At 57.5% G+C, this 26105-nt stretch overlaps 1 protein-coding gene and 1 long non-coding RNA gene across 9 annotated transcripts; one reads left to right on the forward strand and one right to left on the reverse strand.

Moving 5' to 3' along the window:
* The first annotated feature begins 372 nt into the window (after positions 1-372).
* On the forward strand, positions 373-25744 carry SH2B3 (SH2B adaptor protein 3). Of its 8 annotated transcripts, XM_071445138.1 has the most exons (9): positions 1935-2182; positions 7817-8031; positions 8319-9101; positions 19752-19853; positions 20107-20198; positions 20291-20385; positions 20562-20776; positions 21042-21213; positions 21653-25744. In XM_071445138.1, exons 3-9 carry the CDS (start codon positions 8346-8348, stop codon positions 21946-21948), a joined length of 1728 nt encoding a protein of 575 aa, XP_071301239.1. In that variant the 5' UTR covers positions 1935-2182; positions 7817-8031; positions 8319-8345; the 3' UTR covers positions 21949-25744. The 8 variants fall into 8 exon arrangements, 7 of the variants coding, with proteins under 7 accessions (XP_071301240.1, XP_071301239.1, XP_071301242.1 ...); XM_071445139.1 differs by lacking the exons at positions 1935-2182; positions 7817-8031 and adding an exon at positions 373-490; XM_071445141.1 differs by lacking the exon at positions 7817-8031 and having other exon boundaries at positions 1975-2182.
* On the reverse strand, positions 12198-18667 carry LOC139598584 (uncharacterized). Its single transcript, XR_011681951.1, has 2 exons — positions 16695-18667; positions 12198-16656 (listed from the first exon to the last, which is right to left on the reverse strand). It is a non-coding gene; the product is annotated as an uncharacterized lncRNA (long non-coding RNA).
* Positions 25745-26105: the final 361 nt, after the last annotated feature.

Genomic DNA, 26105 nt, shown 5'->3' on the forward strand with positions numbered 1-26105 from the left:
CAGAGCAGAGCAATTAAGGAGGGAAGCGGGAAGGACGGCTGGAGGCTGGAAAAGGGCTTTACACAGCAGAAGAAAGCAGCAATGGTTAAAAGCTGAGGGCAGCGCAGAGCGGAAGGGAAGCAGCAGCGCCTGAGTGAGTGAGTGTGTGTGTGTGTAAGAGCATCTGCGCAGCTCCACACACACAAACAACAAAAAAAAAAAGCAGAAGTCGGGGGTAGTGAATTAGCAGTAGGGGACCGAGAAAATCCATACAGGAAGCAAAACAAAAGAGAAATCTCAGGCCACTGGGGCTGAGGACGCTGAGAGGGCGCTTCTGACATAGATGAAGTTGATAAAGAAAAGTGCGATCGCTGGGAGCTGGGACAGCCGCCCGCGGGAAGGGGGGCAGGCGCCCGGATCCGCCGGCCGCTCCTCCGTTCTCGGGAAAAGAGCCAGAAGGTGCAATTATGCATAAAGCAACGGCAAGAGGAATTAAAAAGCAGATTTCAAGGTAAGATTTTATCATGTCAGCTGCTCCCAGCCACTTCCTTGTGGGGTTTGGGAAAGGCTGATTGGACGCAGAGCCACCTGGATCCCTGGCAATGCCCGAAGGGGCTGCGGGGTTATGGCTCAAATCTGATCCGGGGGGGTTGCTGAGGCTGCAGAAGGGCAGCAGGGCTCTGTCCAAACCGGCTGTGGTCCAGGGGTGGCGCAGCTCCAGCAGGGAGTTTGCATTTCGGTCTTTTCTTCGCTTGGAATGGATGGGGTGAACAACTGAGGTGTATTTAAAGCACCACAGAGGATGGACCCTCACAGATGTTTACAAATGGCTCAGTGTGTCCCAGCCCACTCTCCAAGGGCAAATTCCTGCAGCTTCCACCTTCCCACCACCCACAAATCCATTGTGCAGTGTGTGTGAAATCCCAGCTGCCACATCCCTGGGCTCTGCTGTGACTTTTGCCTGCCCAGTGTGAGCGGCCTCTGCGTGGGGATCTGTCCCTGGCACTGCTGCCATTCCAGACAAGGCTTTGTAGGAACTCTTGGTACAATCAGTAACACGACCGGGGGATGTCAATGCGCCAGACGTGACAGTACAAACCACAGTCCAGCCCTTTACTGGAAAAGGTGCAGTGGAAGTTTATTTTTTGCTCCATTTCCCACGGCAGAGTGGGCGGCTGCGGCTCTGCCGCGGGGCCCTGCTCCCCTGGGATGAGATGGCACCAGGGTGGCAGCGGGATGGCTGAGCCTGGCCCGTGTCCACCCACACCAGTTCTCAGTCCTGCTCGGCACCAAGGGACGCTGTGACCGCTCTGTCACGGCCGAGCCCCTCGCCCACGGTGCGGGACAACTGTGGGACAACTGTGGGACAACTGTCCTGATCCGCTGTGGCTGGACGTGGGCAGCAGCCCGCGCTGCCTTTCGCCGCAAGATCATTTGGAAAATTATGAGAAATGGGATTTGAGACGGCATCTGGCCCACTTCTGCCACCGCACAGGTCCCTTGGGTCGCAGCCCGCGGAGCTGGGGAAGACGTGGCCGAGCAGGAACAGGAATGGGGGTGTTTGGGGGTGTTTTCCTGCCGAGCCTCCAAGAGCGCCACGCTCGGGCTCCCTCCCGACTCCCGGGGGGCTGGGGCGGACACCAGCAAATCCACGGAGAAAACATTCTAAAAGTCACATTCTAAAAGTCTTCAAAGTATATATATATATGTAAAAAATAAAATTAAATCCACCCGGGGAGCGCGGCCGGGCTGTTTGTGCCGCTGGCTCCGCGGGCGCGGATGCGATAAGATAAAGGCAGAAGCGGGGAGGGGCGGCGCGGAGCTGCGCGGAGCCGGGCGCACCCGCGGAGCCCGACGGACGAACGGACGGACAGACAGACACACACACACACAGGGACAGTCACACGAGCGGACGGACGGACGGACGGGGCGGTCCCTCCGCTCCGCCCCCGCGTAGCCTCCGCCCCCGGCCGCGCCGCTCCGCTTTACATAACCCGTCCGGGGCCGGGGTCCGCGCCCCGCGCCTCCGCCCGGCGGAAATGCGGAGCCGCCTGCCCCGGTTTCCTGCCTGAGCCGAGCCGAGCCGAGCCGAGCCGTGCCGTGCTGTGCTGTGCTGAGCCGTGCGCCCCGTCCCGCCCGCCCCGTCCCGGGCGCTCCGCCGCTCCATCATGGGCGAGCGGCAGCCGGACGCCTTCTCCTGCAGGTAACCGCGACCGCGCGGCCGAACCGGGACGGGCCGGGCTGGGCTGGGCTGAACCGGGACCGGCTGGGCTGGACCGGGACGGGCGGGCGGCCCCGGGAAGCGGCCGCGGGAAAGCGAAAGTAGCGGCGGGAGGAAGCAGCGAGGCGGCCGCTCCGCCTGTGCAGCCCCCGGAGCTTCCTCGGCAGCCCCGGGCTGGATTCTCTCACTCCGGGAACTCCGGTGCTCCCGTTCCGGGGTCGTGAGTCCCTTCTTCGGACAGCAGCCCTTTCCCCCTCACCCCGTTTCTGTGCCCTTTCCTCGGGCTGCCTCTTTCCAGGAGCTGCTCACCCGTGGGGACCCGTGGTCCCGTTTTCCTCGTGGGCACTCCCTGTTCCAGGGGCTCTATTCCTCTGTGAGTGCCCCCATCCTGGGGTCCCCGTCCTTCTAGCAGCACAGGACCCCGGGGCACCCCTTCTTTTAGGATCCCTCGACGTCCCCCATTTCTCAGCATCCGTATTTTGGAGATCCCAGAGCCGGGAGCGCAGCATGCAGGGAGCCAGCCCTGCTCCTCTCCTCTGCCTCCCCCCGGAGCCCTGCAGTCCCTGCCGTGGGGGTGACCCCTCTGGGAGGGTGCAGCACCACTGGGGTGATGCCCACCTGCCCCATGTTGTGGGGTCCTGTGCTGCCCGAAGGGGCCATGCCTTGCCTCTGCCCCTGTGCCCAGCAGAGCTGCCACCTGGAGCCTGCCAGCAGCTCCTCTGACTCTCTGCTCCCTGCAGACTTTGTTGGCCCCGTGGCTTGGCAGGGGCTCGGAGCACGAGGCCGATGCACCCGCGGTCAGCATCCCCGCAGCCTTCCCATGCCCTGCCAGCGTGCCCAGGCCTGCCTGTGCCAAACCCCCCCATCAGGGTCACCCACGGAGAGCCTGGAGCCGCTGGCTCACGGCAGTGACACGGTCATTGCAGCCCGGGCTGGGATTTACTGTCAAGGAAACCAGGATGAGTTGTCGAGCTGCGATTTCGATATTGTTGTAAATTGATTCAAGATGTGCTGGAGTTGTGGGCTGGTGGCCTAGGGACTCCGTGGGGCTGCAGCCAGAGGAAGAGGTGGCCTGTGAGGGGACCTGGCACTGCCATCTCCTGCATGTCCTTGCTGCACTTGGATTTGCTGGCAGGATTGGTGTTTAAAGGCCTATGGAATTAGTGGCAGGTTTCACTTTGACTTGTTTGGGACTAGAACAATGCTTTGGATCTCTTTTTAACTTTTTTGAGGGGGCAGGAGAGACTCATCCCTGTGCATTTTCCCCTCTCCAAAGCTTCTTCTATTTTCTCATAACTTTTACGTATTTATTGCCTCTGGTAAGGTCTGGTTTGGTTTCACCAGAGCCCACAGGGCTGCAGGTCTGCCAGCACCCCGTGCTGTGTTGGTGAGGCTGGGGTGCGAGTGCCAGTGGCTTTTGAGGGATCTTCCATCCTCTGCCAGAGCAAATCCTCCCCACCCACACACCCATGGGACTGATGGGCACCGCGGAGGTGTCGTGACAAATCCCAGTGGGTGACACAAAGTGAAAGTGCAAGCGCTCATCGCTGCTGGGGTTTGTGGTGCTGCCGCAGCTCGCCGAGGAGAAAGGGCCAAATCCAGCAGTCCCTGGGGGGCTGCTGTGGCCAGCCAGGCTGGTTGGGAGCTCAGCTGCTCCCTGCTGTCCCCAGGGACCCCCGGGCAGCTGCTCCCCCAGGAGCACTCCCTGCACCCGGGTTCTCCCACGCCTACACCGCAGCGATTCATTTCATGCAACAAAACAAGCCCTGTCGAAAGAGGCCACCCCGCTGCCGGGCTTTTCCCCGCAGGCAGTGGGTGTAGGAGAGTGTGATGGTGTAAACCAGGCTGCAAGGTGCCAGACACCACGGTATGGAGGCAGGCTCAGGGTTTTTTGGGGAGCTGGGCTGGCCACAGCTGTTTGTGCTGGTGAGTTGCTGTGGGCCGAGCCGGAGCGGAGCTTGGATTTGACCTGAGATGAGTTTGGATTGTCTCCATCGTGTCTGTCCTGTTGGAGTGGTCAGGGAAAGCCAAACAGGTGAGCTTCCCTCGGATTTGAAGTGCTGTAACATCACCCACATCCCCAGAGGTCTGTGGTGCTGCTCAGTCCACAGAGGGCTGTAAATTAAGGCCAGTTTGGGTCTTTAATATAGAAAGTTGTGTAGTGCCAGGAGGTGAAATGAGAGGAGTGTGTATGTCCTGTGACAAAGGGGGAGAAGCAGGGCAAAATCTGCCTTCCCACACTGGCTTTTAAACTGATTTCCTACAGCCTGTATGGATGTGTGGAATTGGGGGATCCCTCTGTCCTACTCCTTTCTTGCTTTTTAACTTGCTGGTTTGGTTCAGCCAAAAGAGAGAGAGGGAAATTCCTGGGACCCTGTGGGATTCTCCAGCTTGTGTGGAAACAGCTAGAGGGTCACAGGGAGTGATGGTGCTGTGCCATCACCCTCATGAGACCCAGAGAACCCTCACCATCACAGGGAGCTGCTCCAGAGGGAAGAGGAGGACAATGCTGGGCAGTTTCTGCTGTGGATTGTGCTGACACTGGCTTTGGCTGTTTTATAGTGATGCTGTGAATATGTGGGTGTATCCCACACCCCAAGGCTGCTGCCAGACCCTTTCCCCACCTCTCTCCCTTCACCAACCCCTCCTCCCTTCCTGGATGGCAGCATCTCCATGCCCACCCCCAAATGGCTGCAGCACCCTGCTTGTCCCCCTCAATCCAGGGGTGCATCCAGATGTTCTTCCAGCATCTGCCATCTCTGGGGATTGGGATGCAGAGCGGGGCTGCACCATCCCCATCCTGGGAGGAGGTCTGCATCACCCAGCCCTTGCAAGCTGGATCCCCCAGGGAGCTGCATCCCCCCGAGCCCCCTTCCAGGGAGCTGCATCCCCCCCAAGCTCGCTGTGCCAGATGCAGTTCCATTGAAAAGTGCCGTTCATTGTAACCTGGCCTTTTATAGCTGCCTTGGAGCGGCTGCGGGGCCATGCCAAGAAAGGCTGCAGCCGGCTCAGAATAGCTCTTTTCATGGAGGACATCCTGGGAAGGAACAATGTTCCCGCTCTTGGGATTGTGGGAACTTTGTATTTCTGCCACTCAGGAAGTGGGGAGCTGCAGGGCTGGCCAGGGCGTCTCCCAGCCCCTCGCTTTGCCCTCTCCTGAAAATAGTCCTTGGGATGAGTTTTGAGTATTCTTGTGCTTATAAAGGGAGCTGAAAATGCCTCAGGACGCTTCTCCTCCAGTTGGGAACAGTTATTTCTGGGAGAGCATCAATCACATTTCCTATTCACGTCACTGTTGTGCATTTTCCTGCCGTGGAACTGGTGGCGAGTGGGGCCGGTTTCATTTTCGGGTGCTGCTGCTGCTGCACATGCAGAGTGTGTGAGCAGGGCTGGGCACAGGGCACGTGGGCTCTGCCCCCTCACACTTCCCCTCAAGGCTGCATTTGTGGTGCTGAGTGCTGGAGGGTGACCTCCACACCCCTGGGTGGCTGTTCCATGGTGGGAAGGTGGCGAGCTGGATCTGTGGCGAGTGCAGCTGGCTCTGAGTGCTCATCCTCCGGGAGCGGTGGCAGGATTGCAGCGCTGGCTCCCAGCACTGCCCTGGCACTGCTTGGTGCTGCCAGCTCCTCTGGCTGCAATCAAACAACAAATGCATTTACTGGGACAAATAACCCATTGCCGGATCCAGGCGCGGGTTCCCGTCCCGCTCGGTGCTGGCACCGCTGCAGCAGCGCTCAGGTTGGGCAAGAGTTTAAGGGAAGCTGCTGGGGGTGGCTGGGCTGCAGGGCTGGATCCTGCACAAGCCCCAGCTCGCTGTCCCAGCCCGCATCAAAGCCACCACGGCCGGTCTGTCCTGTCCTGCTCTTCCTCGAGTTCCTGGCCCAGCACCCCAAAACAATCCCAGCACCCCAAATCAACCTCAGCAGCCACAAACAGCCCCGAGGTGGGGTGGGTTTGGTGACATGCAGCTCTTCCAGCAGTCAGCAGGGCATGGAAGCCCCCCAGTCCCAACTAGTCCAGGTGTGTCCAAGGATGGGCTGGATTCTCCACTCAGAGCAAATGGAAGCGATCAGAAGTCCTTGTCCGACCTGCAGGATGGCCAGGAGCTCCTCACGGGAACACATGAGGATTAAAATGTAAATTCTGGCTGCTGGATTCCAGCTTTGTGGAGCACAGCGGGCTGGAGCAGGGGGAAGCTCACCCAGCAGCAGGAACTTGCAGCCCTGTGGATGTCGCTACAGAAACCTGGGGCTGGGCAGAGGAGCGGGAGGCTGCCGTGGTAACTCCTGCATGGATTCACCCGGGATAGCTCCTTCCATGTGGGAAGCGTGCCAGGCAGAAGCAGTGAGGTCGGCATCGCGCCAGTGCTGGGAGGAGGAAGCGCTGGGAAGCGTTTCCCATCGTCGGCTTGGAAAAGCGCGTTGCTACTGGAGACGGCCTTCGGCTGTTTCCCACCGCGTGGCGCAGACGAAGCCCGGCTTTTCCCGCGCCACAAACCTCTCCCGAAGCTGGTGCGAAGCGAGCCTGGAATCTTGGAAGGCGAATCCCCTACCCTGGGAATCTCCCACCTGCCCGCGGAGCCGTTCTCATGATGAGCGCCCCGCTTCCCTCCGTGTTTCGCGGGAGCATCCCGCTGAGCGTGCCGGCGGCGTGGGTGGTGCGGCGGCGATTCCCGGGTGCCGGGAGGAAGCGGGAGCGCGGCGGGGGATGCTGAGTCACCGGCAGGCTGGCGGCGCTGATAGACGGGGCCCTGCCGGGGGATTCGGCCGGGCTGCGGCGGGCGCATGCCCCGCACTGCCGGCACGCCGGACGGCCCCGAGCTTTGGGCGGCTCTTCTGAGAAGCCGGGCCCGGCGAGGCTGGCGGAGGGCAGATAACATCTCCCCTCGCCTGCAACCTTCGCGGGACGTGCTCGGCAGGGCAGCGGGTGGGCAGAGATAGAGCTCCGCTTCCCGGCGTTATCGCCGCCCCGGCTGCAAACACCATCCCCTGTGCCCGCACGTTCCTCATCGCCCGCTCACTTCCTCCTGGCCCCTCAGGGTTTTTGTTTCGTCTTTTTTTTTTTTTTTTTTTTTTTTTTTTTTTTTTTTTTAATTATTTTTCCTCCCCATGACAAATCCGCTTTTCCTCCCCTCGCAGCAGCCGGGGCGCTGCTGCTGGAGTTTCGGGCAGGCAGCAGTGCCTGTGCCGGCGCGGCAGGATCCGGGTGGGTTGGCCGATGTTTCCTTCCTGAGCGGAGTGCACGGCCCCGATAAGTGCCCCGGGCGAGCACGAGGTTCTCTGGTGAGCAGCGGGGCCGGCCCTGGGGAACACCACTGCCGGCTCAGCCGGGCACGCCGGGCCGGCTGCACGCCAGCCACGGTGCTGCCAGATTGGCCTCGCTGCGAAATCTGCTGGGGGCAGAGATACCGTGTGGTTTGCCAGAGCCCGGCAGCTCCTCGGTGCCGCAGGCAGCCGAGCATCCCCTCAGGAACGCGCGTTCACCCCGGGCAGTGCCGGCAGCGCGGCCGCCTCTTCTCAGGCTGCTGGGGCCGGGAGGATCTGGCAGCGAGGCAGCTCCATCCCTGGATTTCTGCAGCTTTTCATGTCGCTTCCTCCCCTCCCGCCCCCGTTCCAGTTTTATCAACTCCGTTGAAATCGGTCCCTGGAGGGGAACCCATCGGCGCTGCGGAGCCTTGGCAGGAGCCGAGCGGATGTGGCCGGGCCAGGCGTCCCCGCGGGCGGCGGGCAGCTGCAGGCAGCTGTGCTGGCAGGAAGCCGCGCAGACGCCCCGAGCCGGGACCTGCCCGCTCCCACCGCGCAGGTGGGGAAACTGAGGCACGGCCCAGCCAGGTGGGGATGGGTGTGTAAAGGGGCTGGGGGGCTCGGGGTCCCGCATGGCCACTGCTGGTGGCTGCAGCAGTCGGTCACAGGGCCACGCTTCTCGCTGGGAAGCGGCTGTCTGCTGGCTATTTCCAATGAATCCATGGGAATGAGGCAGCTTGGAGTGGGACCCAGTCGCCCACAGCGTTCCCCTTGAGGATACACATTCTGAGTGGGGTATGCCCACTCCAGCCAGGGGTGGGGGACACATGGGGACCCTGGGGCTGCCCTCACCAGCCGTGTGCTCTGTCTTGCAGCGCGGCCGCCTCGCTGGAGCCTCGGCAATGAATGGGCACTCGCTGCCGGCCGGCACGCCAGCGCATCCCCGGGGCTGGCATGAGTTCTGCGAGCTGCACGCCATCAGCACCGCCAAGGAGCTGGCGCGGCACTACCTGCGCTTCGCCACCGAGCACCCGCACCATGACCTGCTGGCCGCCGAGAACTTCTCGGTGCAGTTCACCGACCTCTTCCAGCAGTACTTCTGCCACGAGGTGAAGGAGGGCATCGCCATGAACCAGCTCCGCATCCTGCCCGCCGGCCCGGCGCGGGATTACCGGGACACGCACCGGCGCCACACCGACGCTTCCCTGGGCACGGTGGCCACCAAAGCCGAGGCGGAGCCTGGTGCCCGGCCCGAGCAGCCCATCCGAGCGCCCGAGGCTGCTCCCTCCGGGCTGCGCAAGTCCTGGAGCTCGGAGGAGCTGGCGGGGCCGGCTCGGAGGCCCTTCTCGCTCAGCCAGCTGCGCAGGAGCTGGCGCAGCCTCTTCCGACGCCGCTCCTCGGACGCGCTGCCCGGGGATGGCGATGGGGAGGCGGCGGAGGCGGCTCTCAAGCCGGGACTGGGGAAGCGCATCCTGCCCTGGGGGCTGTCGCGGGAGCAGCCCCCCGAGGTGCGCAAGGAGGGGCTGCTCAAGTACGGGCTGCTGGATGAGAATTCCCTGGACAGCGGGACGCGCTGGCAGCGCTGCCGCCTGGTGCTGCGGCGGGCGGGGCCGCCCGACGCCGAGGAGTTTGTGCTGGAGCTCTTCGACCCGCCCAAGGTAAGGACCTGCCACCTCTTGCCTCTTCCAGCCAGTCTTGCTGAGGGTCCCGCGGCTGGGAATGATGCCTGGATGCCAGAGCATCCCACAGGGAGGAGCAGGGCCACAGTGCAGCCAGCACCACGAGGGTTTCTCACCACGAGGGGCCCCGATGGGTTTGCTCTGCCACTGCTCTCCCTCTGCTGCAGCCACACGAGGCTGGGCCTTGTTTGTTTAATGGCTCTGAGAAAGAGACAAAGCCACACCTGTGGTTCTTGTCTTAGGAGTGAGAGATGCTGAGACCAAGGTGTGCTAATTGCTGCAGCCGGTCAATGTGTCATTGCATTTCTCCTGCTGGGAATCCAGAACTGGGTTTTCCAGCTGGAAGCACAGTGCCTGCCTTCTGAGCTGAGGATGGAGGCTGGTGGCCTCCATCCCACTCATCCCAGCCTCATTCCAACAAGGTGTGGGGCAACCCAGTCTGATGAACCCCAAATTCACCCTGTCCCCTGTGCTGTGCCTTTAGCAGCCTGAGCATCTGCTTGCCTGGGCAAGCTGGGAGAGGAAAAGGGAAAATAGGAATTGGGCTCTGTGCCTTTCTCTGCTCCCAGTGGGACCCATAGTTTTACTTTTTGTGAGGAGTTTTGTGACTGGAAGTTCAGCTCTCAGCTGCTGCAGGGAGCTCCTGTGGTGCTGAGACGTGGCTGGAGTGGAGATGATGCAGGATGTGAGGGAATGGGGAGTGATGTGGGGGGAGTTGGGGTGTTTAATCTGTAAAAAGATGGTTCCTCCACATGGCAGGACTTACACAGGCGTGATGGGATGAATTTTCTCTCTCTCTCTCTCTCTCTCTCTCTCTCTCTCTCTCTCTCCTCTTTTTTTTTGTTCTCATTTAACTTTGATGACAAACTTGTGCTTTGGAAGGAGGAAACCTCCGGTAGAGCTGGAGCCTTGTCCCTGCCTTCAGGGCAGCAGGGTCAGGGAGCAGCTGGCTGAATTCCTGCTATTTCCGTCAAACGACTCCAATATTAAATATTTGAAAAAAGAAACAACATCAAAATTGTAACATCTGAAAGTAAAAGCTGCTTTTGCTCCGTCATGTCAAGGGTTGCAGTTGTTTGTCCCCGTGGGAGTGTGTGTCCCCATCCCGGGGCACAGGGAGGTCAGAGGCACTCTGGGGCACTTGGAGGGTGCTCCAGCAGCTGGATAGCACTGCCTTTTTTCTCTTCCTCATCCTTTTTCTCCCTTTTCCCCATTTTTTTTAATCCCTTATTATTTTTTTAAAATCTCTTTTACTTTTTTCTTCCCCCCTTTTTTTTATTCCTTTTTCTTTTTTCACTTCCCCTTTTCTTTTTTCAATTCCCCCCCACTTTCTTTTTTTTTTTTTTTTACTACCCCCATCTTTTTCTCCCTATCCCCCTTATATTTTTTTTCCTTTCCTCCCTTTTTCTTTCTTTGTTTCCCTCCCCCTTGGGAAGCAAGCCCAGCACATTCTTCCTCTCCCCACATTCCCTGCCCAGCTTTGACCCAGGGGTGGGAGACACTTCAAACAAGACCCTGCCCACGTTCCCCCAGTGCTCTGAGCATTATTCCTTGCAGTCTCCATGGGATGGAGATTTCCTGCTGCTCCACATCCCCACGAGGCTGGAGCCCCCAGAGCCTGGAGCAGGGGGTTTCTCAGCCAGGCCTGCGGAAGTGGGGGATGTTCCTTGCTGGATTTTGCAAGTCTCTGGATTAAATTGCTTCCTGTGCAAATATTCTCAGGGCGGCTCCTTCCTTTCCAATTCCCTGGGCCAGGGCCAGCTCCCTTCTCCTTTACAGCACAATCAATCCTGACCCTTTCCCAGTAACTGCGGTTGGATTCCGGGGGCGGTGGAAAATCCCCCACGGTGCTGGTGGCTCCCACTCCCCAAACCCAGCACGGGGCAAACCACGGAGCAGTGAGAACAGAACAGTTTGTTGGGGGGTTATTTTCCTTTAAAATAACTAAAAAACACTCAACAACCCCCTGGGAATGGCTGTGAGGAACCCCTTCCTTGCCATCCTCCTGCCCCAGGATGCTCCCAGGGTTTTTCCACTGCCTTTTCCCCATCTCATGGGTCTGTTCCTGATTTGTGGATGCTGTTGATCACCATAGAAAATTGATGGTTTTAAATAAGCAACTGTAAAATCTGTTCTTGGGATTTTTCAACCCCAAATGATCTCTGAACTGTGAGGTTGGTTACCCTCACAGTCTGCCTGGAAACAGCCTTCTTCCCCCTTCCTTCTCTTCCTTCCCCCTTCCTTCTCTTCCTTCCCCCTTCCTCCTCCTTCCCCCTTTCACCCTGTAAATAATAGGATGCAATTGAAATTTCATCTCAGCCTCAGGGCTTTGCAGCATCTAGCCAAACCCCCAAATATCCATCCCCTTGGAATGACCTTGGGAAAAGCAGGTGTGTGGAGAAAGGAGGGGGGTCCTGCTGCTTTTGGCAACTTTTATCTCCTTTTCCCCCCCTTTCTCCTGGCGCTCCAATGGGGCCTCTGAGCTTAATCCCATAACGTGCCTGGCATCAAAGGGAGTGGGGGCTTTGAAGAGCCCTGATCCCATTTACTGCTTGGGTGGCTGTGCTGGGTGAAGGGGTCAGGGAGCTGCGCTCAAGAATGTGGCAGCACCTGTGGCACTGCCTGGAGTGGGCATCCCCTGCCCCAGGCGTGTGCCAGAAGAGATGAGGACTTTGGGATTTGGATTTGGATTTGGGAGGATTTTGGGAGAGGGAGCAGCTCCCCTTCCCGTGGACAGCCACAGCTGGCTTGGTTTGGGCATCGCTCCCTCCTCCCTCAAGCACTGGAAAAATGATGCTGCCAAGGAGGGATTTGGGGATGATGGGATCTCTCCTGGGAGAGGGTCCCTGCCTGGCTGCAGGGCACGGGACTGAGGGGCAGTCCCACCCTGGGGACATTCCAGAGGCCAGAGTGAGGTGATGATGCTGTGTGGAAGAGGAGCTGGAATAGAGGGATTTTGGAATACCTGTAGTGCTTGTATATATGGCTATATATAATATAATATAATATAATATTTTTTATATATATATATATATATATAAAAATATAGGTAAAATATTTATATATAAGGCTGTATATATTTTTAAGGCTATATATATTTTTGTTATATATATATATATACACATGCATGCACACACACACACATTTTTTCATTTTTTATATGTATGTGCCACAGGAAAACCTGGGCATGGTCCTGGATTTGCACCCATGTGGATTCTCTGATGTCTGCTATGAGGGCAATGCTCACCAATCCTCCCTGATTTCCTTGGAGGCATTAAGGGTTTTCTCCTCTCCCACACCATTTAATCCCATACAACCTTTAGCACTGGGCACCTCTGAGGTCTTTCCACCTTCACAAATTTCAACCAAAGCTGGGAAGCCCAGGTTTGTCAGCTTTGGGGCTGCCCCATTCCTCAGCTGAGCCCCAACCCCAAATCCCTCTTCTATGGCCAAATCCCAAACTCCATGAAAGCCGTGACTCGCAGCGGAAATGTCCCGAGCCGTTTCTGTTGACCAGATGTTTTTACAGGAAGGGGAAGGGAAATGGGATTTGCATTTGTGCTGCTTTCTTTATAGCATTTTAATGAAATCCAGGGCGTCCCACAAATTGATGGCACGCCGGGACTGGCCTGGAGACTCCTTCCGGAGAGAGCCCTTGGAGCCTCTGCCCCAGCTCAAACATCTTTGCTGAAGCCACGGGAGGAGCAGTATTTCTGTCTCTGCTCAGTGTGAGGCTGCTTTGACTTCCTTTTTTTTCTTTTTTTCTCTTTTTTTTTTTTAATTTTTTTTTTCTTTTTTTACACCTTTCACCTGAATCTGGTTTCTGAGAACTGCCACCTCCTGAGCCAGCAGGTTCCTGTCCCCGATTTTTGGTGCTTGGGGCTGTGAGTGGCAGCTGGTCAGGTATGGGATGGGGAACATCCCAGTGTTTTGGTCCCCATTCCCTATCCCTGCTCCTCCTGGAGCTGCTCAAACATGGCCTGAGTGACTCCACCAAGGAAGGGCAGTGGTGGAGGGGGAGTTTTCCCCCCTTGAACACCTTGAGAAGAGTTTTCCCAGTGATGGGAAGCACCTCAGTGTCCCATCATCCCATCCCTGCTCCAGGAAAGGGCAGGTTTGTGTCAATCTGGATCCCCAAGGGACCACACCCCTCTCCTGGCATCCTTTTCCTGGCATTCCTGGGGACTTCATCCCTCTCTTGGCATCTTTTTCCTGGCATCTCCATGGGCTGCATCCCATTCATGACATTCTTCTAGCATTCCCAGGGACTGCATCCCTCTCTTGGCATCTCCATGGGCTGCATCCTGTCCTGATGCAGCTGAAGATGTCCCTGCTCACTGCAGGGGGTTGGACTCGTTGATTTTTCAAGATCCTTTCCAACCCAAACTATTCTGTTCTTCTATGATCCCTCTCCAAACATCCTGCTCCCAGCATCCCTCTCCTGGCATTCCCAGGGACTGCATCCCTTTTTTGGCATTTCCAGGGGCTGCATCCTGATCTGGTTGGTGTCCCTGCTTATTGCAGAGGCGTTGGACTGGGTGGCCTTTGAAAATCCCTTCCAACCCATTTTATTCTGTGATTCTGAGATCCTGCTCCCAGCAGCATCCTCAAGGATCGCATCCCTCTCCTGGCAACCCGGAAGACCACACAGCCAGGAGCTGGGAAAACGGCTGTGATGACCCTGGAGGGGTTTGGGTGTCCTTCAAATCCCTTGGGAGAGGCAAAACCTGCCCTGAAGGCACCTGGAGCTGCCCCAAAACCCTCGGGCAGCCTCTCCCCGGGGCAGGGCGGGCGCATCCTCTCTGTTCTTCGAAGGCACCGGGGCTGGGCGGCCTCAGGGCTTTGTGAGATTTTGGTGGTGACTTTTGCTCTCTTCCCCCTCCCCCCAGCTCTGTTTTTGGGTACCGAGGGGGGGTGGGAAGGAGGGCGAGGAGACAAAGGTTATTTGTCATTTATTAACCACAACTTTTTCCATCCTTGGTCATGCACGGAAAAAACACTTTTAGCAGCGTAACCACAGCCCCGGCGTTAATTGCTGAAGAGCAGAGTTTCTTATTTTGGAAACTGTTGCTGGGATGGGGCTTGCCAGGGCCTGGGTGTGAGGGGAAGGGTTCAGGATGGACCCCAATATCTGCCTCATTGAACTCTGGGGTTTGGGGCTCGGGAGGATTCCATCCTTTCAACCCCATCCTTTGAAATCTGCCCTTCCTGGGGCTGTTGTCCTACTGCCCCTGCTTATCAGAGTGTCACTCACAGGGATGCTGCAGGGCTGCTCGGGGTGGAAAGCACCACGTGCCAGCTGAGAAGTGGGCAAAAAATGGAGATATTGGGCAAACCACAGGAAAAAGGACTGAGAAAGCACTCAGGGAATGCATTGCTCGAGAAGAGCTGTGGGTGCTGCTGGGTGCTGCTGGGTGCTGGGTCCCCACAGCTGATGTGAAATGCCCTAGTGGGTTTTTTTTTTGGGTGGTTGTCTCTCTTTTTTTCCCCCTTTTTCTTCTTTGGTTTTTTTTTTCTCTCTCTCTCTCTCTTTTCACGGCCCAGGATGTGGTTGTTTCAAGGCTGAGAGCTGCTTCTTTCAAAGGTAAATATTTATGAGAGCCTGTGCAGGCAGCACAGGGTCTGGAAGGATTCAAGGATTCATCCCAGCCCTGCTGGGGGCTCGGCTGGGGTGGACCCTGCTCCTTCCCACCAGGCAGATCCCAGCTCCAGTGTCTGTGATGGGCACTGTGATGTTCAGTGTCACTTGGGGATTGTGTTAAAAACCAGCATTTTGGGCAAACTCACTCCCTCCAACCCCAGGCAAGGGGCAGGAATGAAAATACCCATCCAGTGGGATTGAATGCTCCCACTTGGGTTTTTGAACCTTTTCCATCATCCTGGGTGATGCAAAACCTTGGGAAAATCCCAGGGCGCCCCAGGGCTTGTGGGGAGCCTGCAGAATCTTTGCTGGACCCCCTCATTCCTCTGGGGCTGAGGTTTGGGGTGACTCAGTCCTGGTTGCAGCATCTCCCACTTGCACGCAGACACCTTGTTTACTTTCCATGCTCGTTATTTATTCCAGGAAATTATTAAAGCAGCCCACGCTGGAACCGAATCTGGCATAAAATAAATTAAAAAAAAAAAAATCAAGGGTCTGGCAAAAGCTGTTTACAGATCTTGTTTATAGCCCCCATCGCCCTCAGCCCTGATGTGAGCTGCTGGGCTCGCTGGTTTTGGGGGGCTTTGCAGGGTTTTGGGGAGCTTTGTATGGTTTTTGGGGTTTTGCAGGGTTTTGGAGAGATTTGTAGGGTTTTTGGGGTGCTTTGCAGAGTTTTGGGGGGCTTTGCAGAGATTTGGGAGGCGTTGCAGGGTTTTGGGGGCATTGCAGGGATTTGGGAGGCGTTGCAGGGTTTTGGGGGGCTTTGCAGGGATTTGGGAGGTGTTGCAGGGTTTTGGGGAGCTTTGCAGGGATTTGGGAGGCGTTGCAGGGTTTTGGGGGTTTTGCAGAGGTTTGGGAGGCATTGCAGGGATTTGGGAGGCGTTGCAGGGTTTTGGGGAGCTTTGCAGAGGTTTGGGGGTTTTACGGATGTTTTGCAGAGGTTTGGGGGATTTGGGAACGTTGTCTTACTCATGCAAAGCAGGGAGGATGATCAAAGAACAGAGGAGCCACCAGCTCCAGGGATGGGTGGGGATTCCTGGCCCCCCCAAACCCCACCCGCAGCCTCACCCCGCGGTTCTTGGGGTTCTGTTTTGCAGCGCCCCGGGCGAATCCAGCGGGAGGTCGGGGCTCAGGGGCCGGTGGGGTCGGGGCTGTGCTTTCTCCCGTCGCCGTTCGCCGGCGCTCGCAGCCGCCCCGCGGGAACAGAGGGATCTTTGTGGCGGCGCCGGCACAACGGTGTCCCTTGTCACCGCTGGGCACGGGCCCCTCGGGGACAGCTCTGTCCCCAGCCCCGGCCCGCGGGATGCTCCGAGAGAGACGCCGTGTCCCGGGAGCTCCTTTGTGTGGCGGGTGCTGGAGGGTGCTGGAGGGGCTTTGGGGTGGGCAGAGAGGGGTTTTTGGGAGGTGATGACCCGAACCTCAGGGGTGGGGGATGTTGAGCTCGCACAGCAGCGGGAATCACCTCCCATGTTCCTGTTTGATAGTCGGGGAACCTCCAGGCTCCGGTTCCTCAAAGCCAGGACAGAGCCCAGGATGGTGCTTGCTGCTGTCAGGAGGTTTCTAAATGAGCAGTCTGCACCTGCGGAGAGGCAGGAGTGCTTTGGGAATGTCACCCTGAGCTAGGGGGTCCCTGCAGCAGGCACAGAACGGCCAAATCAATGGGATTCCAGTCCCTGTCCCAAAAACCAGCATTGGCAGGGGCTGTCCAGAGTGGACCTCTCCCCTTGGGATGAGCTGTGATGCAAACACCTGAGGAAGAGCACCGGGATTAACTGTGCTCTCAGCTCCCCCAGAGCACTGGGATTGGCTGCTGGAGAGAGGGATTAGTCAGCTGCAGATCCCTGAGGATGAACACCAGAGTTAGCCATGGTGGAGATCCTTGAGGATGAAAAACTGGAGTGGTGGTGGTGCAGATCCCTGAGGATGAACACCAGGATTGGCCGTGGTGCAAACCCTGAGGACACATTTTGGGATTATCTGTGGTGCAGAAGTCCTCAAGAATGAGCCTTGGGTTTAACTCCCGAGGGAAACCACCTGTGGGATTTCCTGCCACACAAAATCCCCGAGGATGAAGGCTGGGATTACCCTTGGTGCAAACTCCTGAGGACGATGGCTGCTCCAGCAGGAACTTTGGACTCTCCAGCAGAACCCTTGGACCCCTGCAGGGCCCCGCTGCCTCCCCCTGTCCTGCCCTGGCACCAGGGGATGTTTCCCACCCAGTTCACTCAGCATTCCCTGGAAAAGAGCTGTGTGTACCCACGCTCCTGGAAAGCTTCACAGCTTCCCCCAGGGCTGCAGGCACAGGATATGGTTTTGTGTCCATCCAGCATGGCCAGGCCTGGCCCTGCAGCTTGGCTGAGGTTTGTCCCTTGCGTAAGGGCCACAGTGATTTACAAGAAGTGACAAATCTCGCCCGTATCCGTTGGGGACCTTGCACAAGGGCTCAGGCACTTCCCCACCTCCCGTGGGTGACTCAGAGTGGAAGCGAGAGCCGGTGTGGGGAAACCCCTGGGGCGTGGAGGGGCCGGGGGCAGCTCCTGCTGCTCTCGAAGGATTTGCTCTGCATGAACTTGGGCTGATGGCCCAGACACTGCCACCATCACCGTGACAATGCTATCATCACCCTGCCATTGCCGTCATCATTGTGCCACCGTCGTCATCGTGCCACTGTCATCATCACTCTGCCACTGTCACCGTGACACTGCTGTCATTGCTGTTGTCATCACTGTGCCACCACTGCCAGACCACCACCCTCATCACTGCACTGCTGCCATCATCACCAGGCCACTGCCACCGCTGCCATCCTCACGCCACTCTTGTTCTTGGAGACCCACCTTCCCCCTCGCCTGAGTGGGAAAAGCTCCCCCAGCACCCTCAGTGTCCCCTGGGCACCCAGGCAGGACGTGCTCCTTGTGGCAGCAGCTCACAGCTTCGTGGGGAGAGCGTTCCTGGCACAGGTGGGCGAGTTGGGAGGATCTTTGCTGTGAAAAACACCATCAATCCCAAATATCCTTGCTGGAGATCCAGTGGGGTGAATCTCCATGTGGAAGCTGATGTAGGGTTTGTGGCTGAGCTGGAGCAATGCCCGTAACATCCTAAACATTCCTGAGCATCCTGAGCACACGGAGCCAGGCAGCAGCAGGCTTTACCCATCCCTGCAGCGCTGCTGGGGCACCTCTTGCCGAGAAGGAGCCCGTGGGTGAACCCTCGGTGTGTTGAGTGTGCACTTTTGCTTACTGAGAACTCCCTTTCCCGGTAGCGGCTGCATCGAGCCGGGCATCTTGCGGTCAGGTGCGGCGCCCCGGCAGCGGGGGCACCGTGCCTGCGGCAGGCACTTCCCCGAAGCCAGCCTGGTTTTTCGGGCACCGTATCTCTGTGCTGCATCATTTCCTTCTCCCTTCACGTTCCAGCTGCGCTCTCCACGCCGAGAGACGCGCGGGGGGCTTCGCCGAACTCCCTTTTCCTGGAATTTCCCCGTTTCCTGAGAAGCCGACCCCAAGCGCTGTGGTTGGGATGTTGATAAAACCCTCTCAGGGTCATGCTGGACGTCACAGCTCCCTGTGTGGGAAAGTGGCCAGGATGAGAGATCTCCTTTCACCTTCTCCACACACAGGACTTTGCACGGGGCACGGTTACGTTCCAAAGGTGGCAGAAAAATCGAATTCCTTCGGGATAAAGCCGCGGCGCCCCACGGCAGCCCCGGCGGCCGTGATTGCAGCACAGCACAGCTGCAATCACTGTCACCAGCGGGCCCGGGGCTGCCGGAGCCACCGCGGTGTCACCAGCCCTGTGCATGACGCCGTACACCAGCGACTTCTAAGAACTTTCTTCTCGGTGCAGCTCGGAGCTGATAAGGGCTGATCCCTCTCGCGCTGCGTTTCCGGCCCCAGAGAACACCGAGTGCTCGAGGGAGGGAGGGAGGGGGGATGGGAAAAAAAAAAGCAAAAAAAAAAAAAAAAAGCAAAGCTAAAGATGGTGTGGTTGGGTGACCGAGGAAGTGTCCGGTGGGGACATTCTGAGTGTCATACACGTGGGTGGGGTGGGTTTGCTGTGAGCTTCATGAGCTCGGGGCAGAATTTGGGCAGCTTGGTTGGCAGTTGTGGGGTAAAGTGCCACAGCCCAGGGTGCAGGGACGCTGTCACTGTGTAGGGACAGTGTGAGTGAAGAGGGACACTGGAACCAGCATCCCGTGGGATGATAAAGCCACTTTGTGAATCACAGCCAGCCCAAATTGTTCAGCAAGCCTGGCACAGGGGGATGAGGGGGTCTGGCATGTGGGGGTGGGATGCACAGGATGGCTCTGGCTGTGGGGCTGAGCACAGAGCCTTGGCTCCATCACCCAGCACCATTGGGTGATTTTTTGCCCAATTCAGGGAATTTTTGCCCCCCTGGCACCCCGGATTCTGTGCCACGTGCCGCAGCCTCCTGAGGAACCGAAAGCTGCCGCAGGGATATTTTAGCCTTTGTGGAAGTGTTTGCTCAGCATTTTGTCACGTGCCTGTGTCAGTGCCAAAGCCACCAGGGAGCTCTTGGCAGGCCACTGACCCTCACAGCCACGAGCAGGATGTTCCCTGCCTGCACCCCAATTTCCCCATCGGTGCCACATCCCTGGAGCGTGCTGCCATGCTGGGAACCCCCTTCTTCCCCTCTCCTCCTGCAGGGTCCTTGGGACCCTGAGATGGGTCTGGATGTCACTCAGCCCCCCTGGGGTGCCCCAACAGTGTCTGAGCAGTGTTGTGGGGGGTATTTCCTTGCCACAGAGGGGTATTTCCTCACCACACAGGGTATTTCCTTGCTGCTGGGGCATTTCCCTTTCCCTGGGGTTTTTTCTTTGCTGGCTGCTGTGCGTCAGGTGGCTCCTGGACTGGGTAGAGCAGTGTGGTGTGGGGCAGTGTTTTGGGGTCTGGGGCAGTGTTTTGGGGTGTGGGGCAGTGTTTTGGGGTGTGGGGCAGTTGGGGCTCAGCTCAGGCTCTGCGTTCCCCCCACAGGGCTCCAAGCCCAAGCTGCTCGTCGCCTGCTCCGCTGTGCAGGAGGTGCGGAGGTGCACACGCCTTGAGATGCCCGATAACCTCCACACCTTTGTCCTCAAGGTAGGACTTGCTGGAAGGGTCTGCACCCACCCCTGAGGCCTTTCCCACCCCCTGGGGCACATGTGGCTCCCAAAAGCTCCAGTGCCAAATTTCAGTTCCTCTTCCCATCCAGGGAGGGGATGCACAGAGGATGTGGAGTGCAGGCTGGGGTTGGGTTGTGCTCTCCCTGCTGGGGTCCTGAGCGTGGGTGGGTGGGGGATGCACATCTCTCTCTTTCTCTGAAGGCCTCATGTCCCTCTCTGATGTCCCCCAGGTCACCAATGCCACCGACATCCTGTTTGAGGCAGGGGATGAGCAGCAGCTCAGCTGCTGGACGGCCGAGATCCGGGAGTGTGTGCGCAGGGGGTAAGCGCCTCTGGATGTGCCTGAGGCGGGGCTGGGGACAGTGGCTCTGTGTCCCCACTGCCAGCACTCAGCCTGGCTTCCCCTGTCCCCAGCAGGTCTGACACAGGTGACCCTGAGCTCCTGACGTGCAGACACCCCGACCCTACAGCCGCCAGCCCCGCCACCAGCACCGACCCCGTCAGCCAAGGTGAGCTGGGGACACCCAGGGGACCCTGGGAACAGAGCATCCCTCACTGGGGGGTCACCGTGGCTGGGCTGATTGGCCTTCCCCAAATGGCACAAGGGGAGGGGACAGAGGGGAGGGGATGGGGGCGATGGGCAGGGATCCCATTTCCCAGGGACACTCATCCCTGTGCCCGGCAGGGGCGACTCCGGGGGGCCCGGGGGAGGCGGCGGGGCCGAAGATGGAGCAGTTCCTCTCCTCCTGCCCCTGGTTCCACGGGCCCATCTCCCGCGTGAAGGCGGCTCAGCTGGTGCAGCTGGGGGGGCTGGAGGGCCACGGCGTGTTCCTGGTGCGGCAGAGCGAGACGCGCCGCGGCGAGTACGTGCTCACCTTCAACTTCCAGGGCAGAGCCAAGGTACGGGCGGGACAGGGCTGGGATGGGGAGGGGAATCTCACAGGGGCAGCCCCTGCTGCAGGACAGCCCCTGTGCCACTGCATCCCACCCCAGGGAGATGCTCTCCTGCTCTCTGCCCTGGCCAGGGGGATCCCCCGGGAGCCACAGGGTGGGGATGCAGCACATCGTGCTGAAGCCATGGGCGTGTCCCCCATCCCAAACATCCCCTCCGCGTCCTCCAGGAGGGAATGCAGGGAGGGTAAAGGGTCCCTGCTCCTCTCCACAGCACCTGAGGCTGGCGCTGACGGAGCGGGGCCAGTGCCGGGTGCAGCACCTGCGCTTCTCCTCCATCGTGGAGATGCTGCAGCACTTCCACCGCTACCCCATCCCGCTGGAGTGCGGCTCCGCCTGCGACGTGCGGCTCTCCAGCTACGTCATGGTCCTGCCCCAGGCACAAGGTGTGTGGGAAGGGAAGGGGATGTTCCTGTGGGACACAAGGGGGAAGGGAAGGGAAGGGAAGGGAAGGGAAGGGAAGGGAAGGGAAGGGAAGGGAAGGGAAGGGAAGGGAAGGGAAGGGAAGGGAAGGGAAGGGAAGGGGATGTTCCCATGGGACACAAGGTGTGCAGGAAGGGGGATGTTCCCCTGGGATGGAGGGTGCCCGGGCTGTGTGTGGGTGCCAGCCCCGGGCCCTTTGGTTGCTCCTGGAGTGGGGAAGCGGAAGCCTCGGGGCAGTGGCACAAAAGGTGACTCCCAAGCTCCCAACTTCCCCTTTTGAGAAAGGAGAAGCTGCTCCCAGCCACTGGCTGCGGCGGGGGGATCATGGGATGCACCCCACACGCCCAGAGAGGGGGCGACAGGAGCATCCCCCTGACCATCACCTCCTCTCTCTGTCTGCAGCTCCCGGCTCCAGCACCACGGTCCCTCTCCCCCTGCCCTTCCCAGGATGGAGCCCCGACTTCAGCCTCATCCCCGCCAGCTCCTCCTGCCCTCACGGCCCTGATGAGCCCCCCGGGGGTCCCCCAGCAGAGCAGATCTTCCACCTGGTGCCACCACCAGCTGAGCTGGCACAGAGCCTGCGCCCGGCCAGGGCCACCACGGCTGCCACAGCCCGGCCCCGTGACTCGGACTATGAGGTGGAGGCACCAGGCAGGGGCCACGTCCGTGCCATTGACAACCAGTACACGCCACTGTGACCAGCACAGCCGGCACTGGGATGCACTTTCGGGTGGAGAAATCCTGGAGACCTTCTGGGGGATCCATCGAGAGAAAGAATGTACCTGTTTCTTCCTTCTGGTTAGGGATTATTATTGTATTTTTTGCAAGGAAGGGGGTAATTTTTCACTCCTGTACGGGTGTGCTCCCTCTCGTTGGCCTGTTAAAGGGCCTCTTATTGTTGTTTTTGTTGTTCTTATGGAAGCTTTCTCGTTACTGTTTACACAATGCCACTTGTGCCTGCACTGGGCCCGGTGTCCTGCCTGTCCCTGACACACCAGAGCCCAGCCAAGGAACCAGGGGCTTGTGTTCCACCCACGGAATTGGAGGAAGTTAAAAAAAACCCCAGGATAACAAGAAAAGAATGAATAGAAATTCATTGCCAAGTTGCTGCTCCAGGCCTCATCCTCCTTCCCCGGCTGCTGAACCCATCAGCAAAGCCCGACCTGAGCTGAGCTCCCACAAAGGATGGTGAGCAGGGTTTGGGCTTTTTTTTAATAGCTAAGGCAAAAACTGGCTTTTTCTTGCTTTTCCTTTTTAACCCAGCACAGCCGTGGTCACTCCCTGCGCCAGGCAGAGGGATCCTCATCCTGCTGTCCCAGCTGATTGAGACTGAACACTAATTTTTCCATCCTTAGCCATGGCACCAGCTGAGAACTAACACAGAGACTGACACAAACCTCTCCTGCTGGTGAGGGAGGGGTTTATCCCGTTGTATCCTGGTGATGGAGGCTTTTTATCCCTGTGGTGAATGGGTTTTTATCCTGGTGATGGAGCTGTTTTATCCCGGTGATGGAACCGTTTTATCCCAGTGATTTTAGGCACAAATCTAAAGTCAGTTTTCCCCTACTCTTGCTTGCCTTTTTCCCCCCAAAACCTGTCACCAGGAGCTTGGTGGCATTTAAAGCTCCACCACAGCCTCTTGCAGGCGATGGGGGTCCCTGGGGACCAAATTTGGGGTCCAAATCCTTGGGTCTCAGCATCCCCTGACTCTCAACTGTCCCCAAACTCTGCTGCTGTTCCTGAGCCCCCGGGGCTGCTTCACCTGCCTGGGGCAGCCGTGAGAGAGGAAGCACTTCTGAGAAGTTGCCTTTATTTTAGGAAAGAGGAAGGGCTGGAGCCGTTGCGCCACACAGGAGGGGATGTTCGCAGTATTCAACTTCCAGATTTCCCAGCACAGCCTTCCCTGGGATTTTGGATGCAAAACTTGCCTTGAGATTGCCTTACAGAAAGCTTTTTTTATTCCTGTTTTCCTTGGAATTGCAATACAGGTGGGACCCCTCAGGAGCATTAACATTTAGCAATTAATTTGAAAACCAGCAAACACAAAGCCTCGTTGGGCTGAGTTAGGGAATTGCACAAAAACCCAGCCTCTAGGACAGGGTTTTGCAGGTTCTGGGTGAGTCCAAGGAGACAAGGTCAGGAGCTGAAAGGCAAACAGCCCAGGAAGCAGCCATGAGAGCAAATCTGGGTTTATAAATCAAACTGTGAGGCTGGGACAAACGGGAACCATCAACTAGAGAAACCATTTAGGTTTTCCTTTTGTGCCTCCCTGTTGCTCGCTCTTGCTCTCTCCTGGGCTTTGTGCATTTAGAGCAGGCAAAGGCTTTTTTTCCCCCTGCTTTCTCTACACTTGTGCCTGAAACTGGAGCATTAAGAGCAAATTGCACTGGTCCTGCAGCACTGCCAGCCCCGGAGAGGCTGATGGAGGAACAAAGGCAGCCCTGTCCTCGCTGGGCTCCTCAGCTGTATCCGCATCCCATTCTCCTCCCTGGAGCAGCACAAAGGCTGCAGCCAGAGGCAGGAGCACATCCCCAGGGCTGGCTTGTGCCAGGCAAGGCAGCTCCCTCCCAGGCTCATAAATAACTCCCCGTGCTCTTGCATTTATAGGGATGGGGAAGGGAAGGGGGGACAGCACAGCGCAAGTTGTCGTTTCCTTTCCTCGATGGCTGCTGGCTTCCCAAAGCCTTGGAGAACACAGGGGTGTGCTAAATCTTGCTGAGATTGCTGGTTTTAGTCCCACTGAGCTCCGGGGAGCTGTGTTCCAAGGGGTTTTCCCCCAAAAGGCGAGGTGGAATCACCCGAATCTCCCGACATCTGCAAAGAAAGGATGGGCTGGGAAAAGGCAGCGCTATTCACATCCCCTGCCAGATGAATCCAGAGAAATCCTTGCCAGATAAATCAGATGCTGCTGGGGTGGGTTGTTTTGGCACGCCAGGACTTTATTGTTCCAGTGCCAGAACTGAAACATGCGTGTGCATGTGGTATTTTTAACCTGCAGTTTAATTACAAGGGGGTTCTCCGCAGTTTAAATGGAAATTGCTGTGCTTGATTAGTAAAATACACGTTGGGTTCATTATCTCCCTGTCAGCCACTTCCCCCATGCAAACAAACTCCAGTGGGGGAGAACTCCTGTTCTCCCCACCAGTGAGCAGTGGGAGAGTCCCTCTGATTATTTAATTTAATAATTATTTAACTAATTCCATCCCCAAACTCACCCACAGGCAGCTGAGGGCTGTCCAGCCCTGCCAGCTCCACCAGCTCCTCATTTCACATCCATTGCAGGGGATTTTTGGGCTATTTCCCAACCTCCCAGGGGGAGCTGAGTTTGAAATCTCATTTCTCCTGGAAAACATCTGGCTTGTGACAGAGGTCAGAGCACGACTCTGCTCCTGCCAGCACCTTCCTCCAGCCCTAAGGTACTCACTCCTCTGCATTACAGCAGTGGGCAAACAGCATTAAAGCCGTTCCACCCTATGGAATGGAACCGTTTTGCAGGATTTTTATGTTCTTGTGACTTGAGAGAAGAGCCCAGGGCTGGGCAGGTTTGGTTCCCCAGCCCCTGTGGGTTTTTAGCGGCATTCCTGGGAGTTTTGGGAGGAGGGGAAGCCAAGGGCAGGTGGCCCCTGCTCAGGTGAAGGCAGCAGTTTGTGCCTTGGCCCTGGAGATGGGCACGTGGAACACGGGTTTGGATCCCACCTAGGGAAGGCAGGAGCCACAGGAGCAGCTCCAAAGGCCTCCCCCAGGAGAGGCTGGGGGTGGGCAGCCCCATTTCATCCACCTGCACAGGACAGCTTTTAGCAATAAAAATGAAAACCAGGCAGTGCCTTTGCTCTGTGACAGCAGGGACTTGGTTCAGGGCACAATCCAAAACTTGGGTCCTGCCAGAATTCTTCCCCCTCCTCTTCTCTTGCTGTTTGCTGAGAGCCACTCCTGCTTGGTGGCCTTTGTGTCCCCAGGGGTGTCAGGTTCTGAAGGAGCTCCTGAGATGAAGCATTAGTGGATGTTTCCTTCCCTCCCTCCCAGCTCCCAGCCCAGCAGGTACCGAGCACTGACACCACCATTCCTCACCCATCCCTTTGGACTGAAGCTATTTTGGGGTGAAACTTCTAGGAAAAGATCCATGGAGAAGCAAAAGCTTCTCATTCCTCATCTGGACCACCGAACCCTGGTGTCATCCAGCATTCCAAACTTTTAGCTTTGATCCAAACAGCCCCAGCATTCCCCAGCAGCTCCCAGAGGCAGGGAGGTGGCTCTGCATTCCCTAACTCAGCCTTCAGCAGGACGATTAAAGCCAACAATTTTGTTGGGAGTGTATTAATTTGAAAGTTCTACTTTTCACCTGCACAGAAAAGTTCTTCTTGTATAGTAATTTTTTTCTATATATTGTTTCTGTATGTACTGTACAAGTAACTTATTCTTGAATAATGCGATTTTACCATAATATTAAAAAAAAAAATCTGCTCTTAATAAACTGTTTTTAGAACTTGTTTCTCACTTGTATGCTTCAGTCTGATTCTCTCCAGATGCCTGGACATTGTTTTAGTGGACAGTGGATGCTAAAAGGGAGGAATGCTCCCTTGGACATGAAAATCCTCTGGTTTGTCCCCATGGGCCGCTGCCTGCACCCCACAGGACAGGCAGGACACGGCACTTGGAGCAGGGATAACTTTGTCTCCCCACCTTTTTAAGGCATTTTGCCAGGGAATTCTTACCTTTCCTTTCCTCCTCCAGCAGCACCACTGACTTTTATACTTCCATCACCTTAAAGGCCCATTTGGGACCTTTCCCGACCCCATCTGGAGCAGCTCAAGGCTGAGGGATCAGCAACACAAAATCACCTGGACACAAAACCTCC

The sequence above is a fragment of the Agelaius tricolor genome, unplaced genomic scaffold (assembly GCF_023055355.1).
Source record: "Agelaius tricolor isolate 1412-34295 unplaced genomic scaffold, bAgeTri1.0.p SCAF_20, whole genome shotgun sequence".
Classification (NCBI taxonomy): domain Eukaryota; kingdom Metazoa; phylum Chordata; class Aves; order Passeriformes; family Icteridae; genus Agelaius; species Agelaius tricolor.

What these genes read in the sequence shown, in the direction of transcription:
- SH2B3 (XM_071445136.1), top strand. Translation starts at nt 7,309, where the DNA reads ATGACAAATCCGCTTTTCCTCCCCTCGCAGCAGCCGGGGCGCTGCTGC. An exon ending in CGGGAGTGTGTGCGCAGGGG is followed by an intron (nt 20,199 to 20,290) that starts GTAAGCGCCTCT and finishes CCCTGTCCCCAG; the next exon opens with CAGGTCTGACACAGGTGACC. An exon ending in GGTCCTGCCCCAGGCACAAG is followed by an intron (nt 21,214 to 21,652) that starts GTGTGTGGGAAG and finishes CTCTGTCTGCAG; the next exon opens with CTCCCGGCTCCAGCACCACG.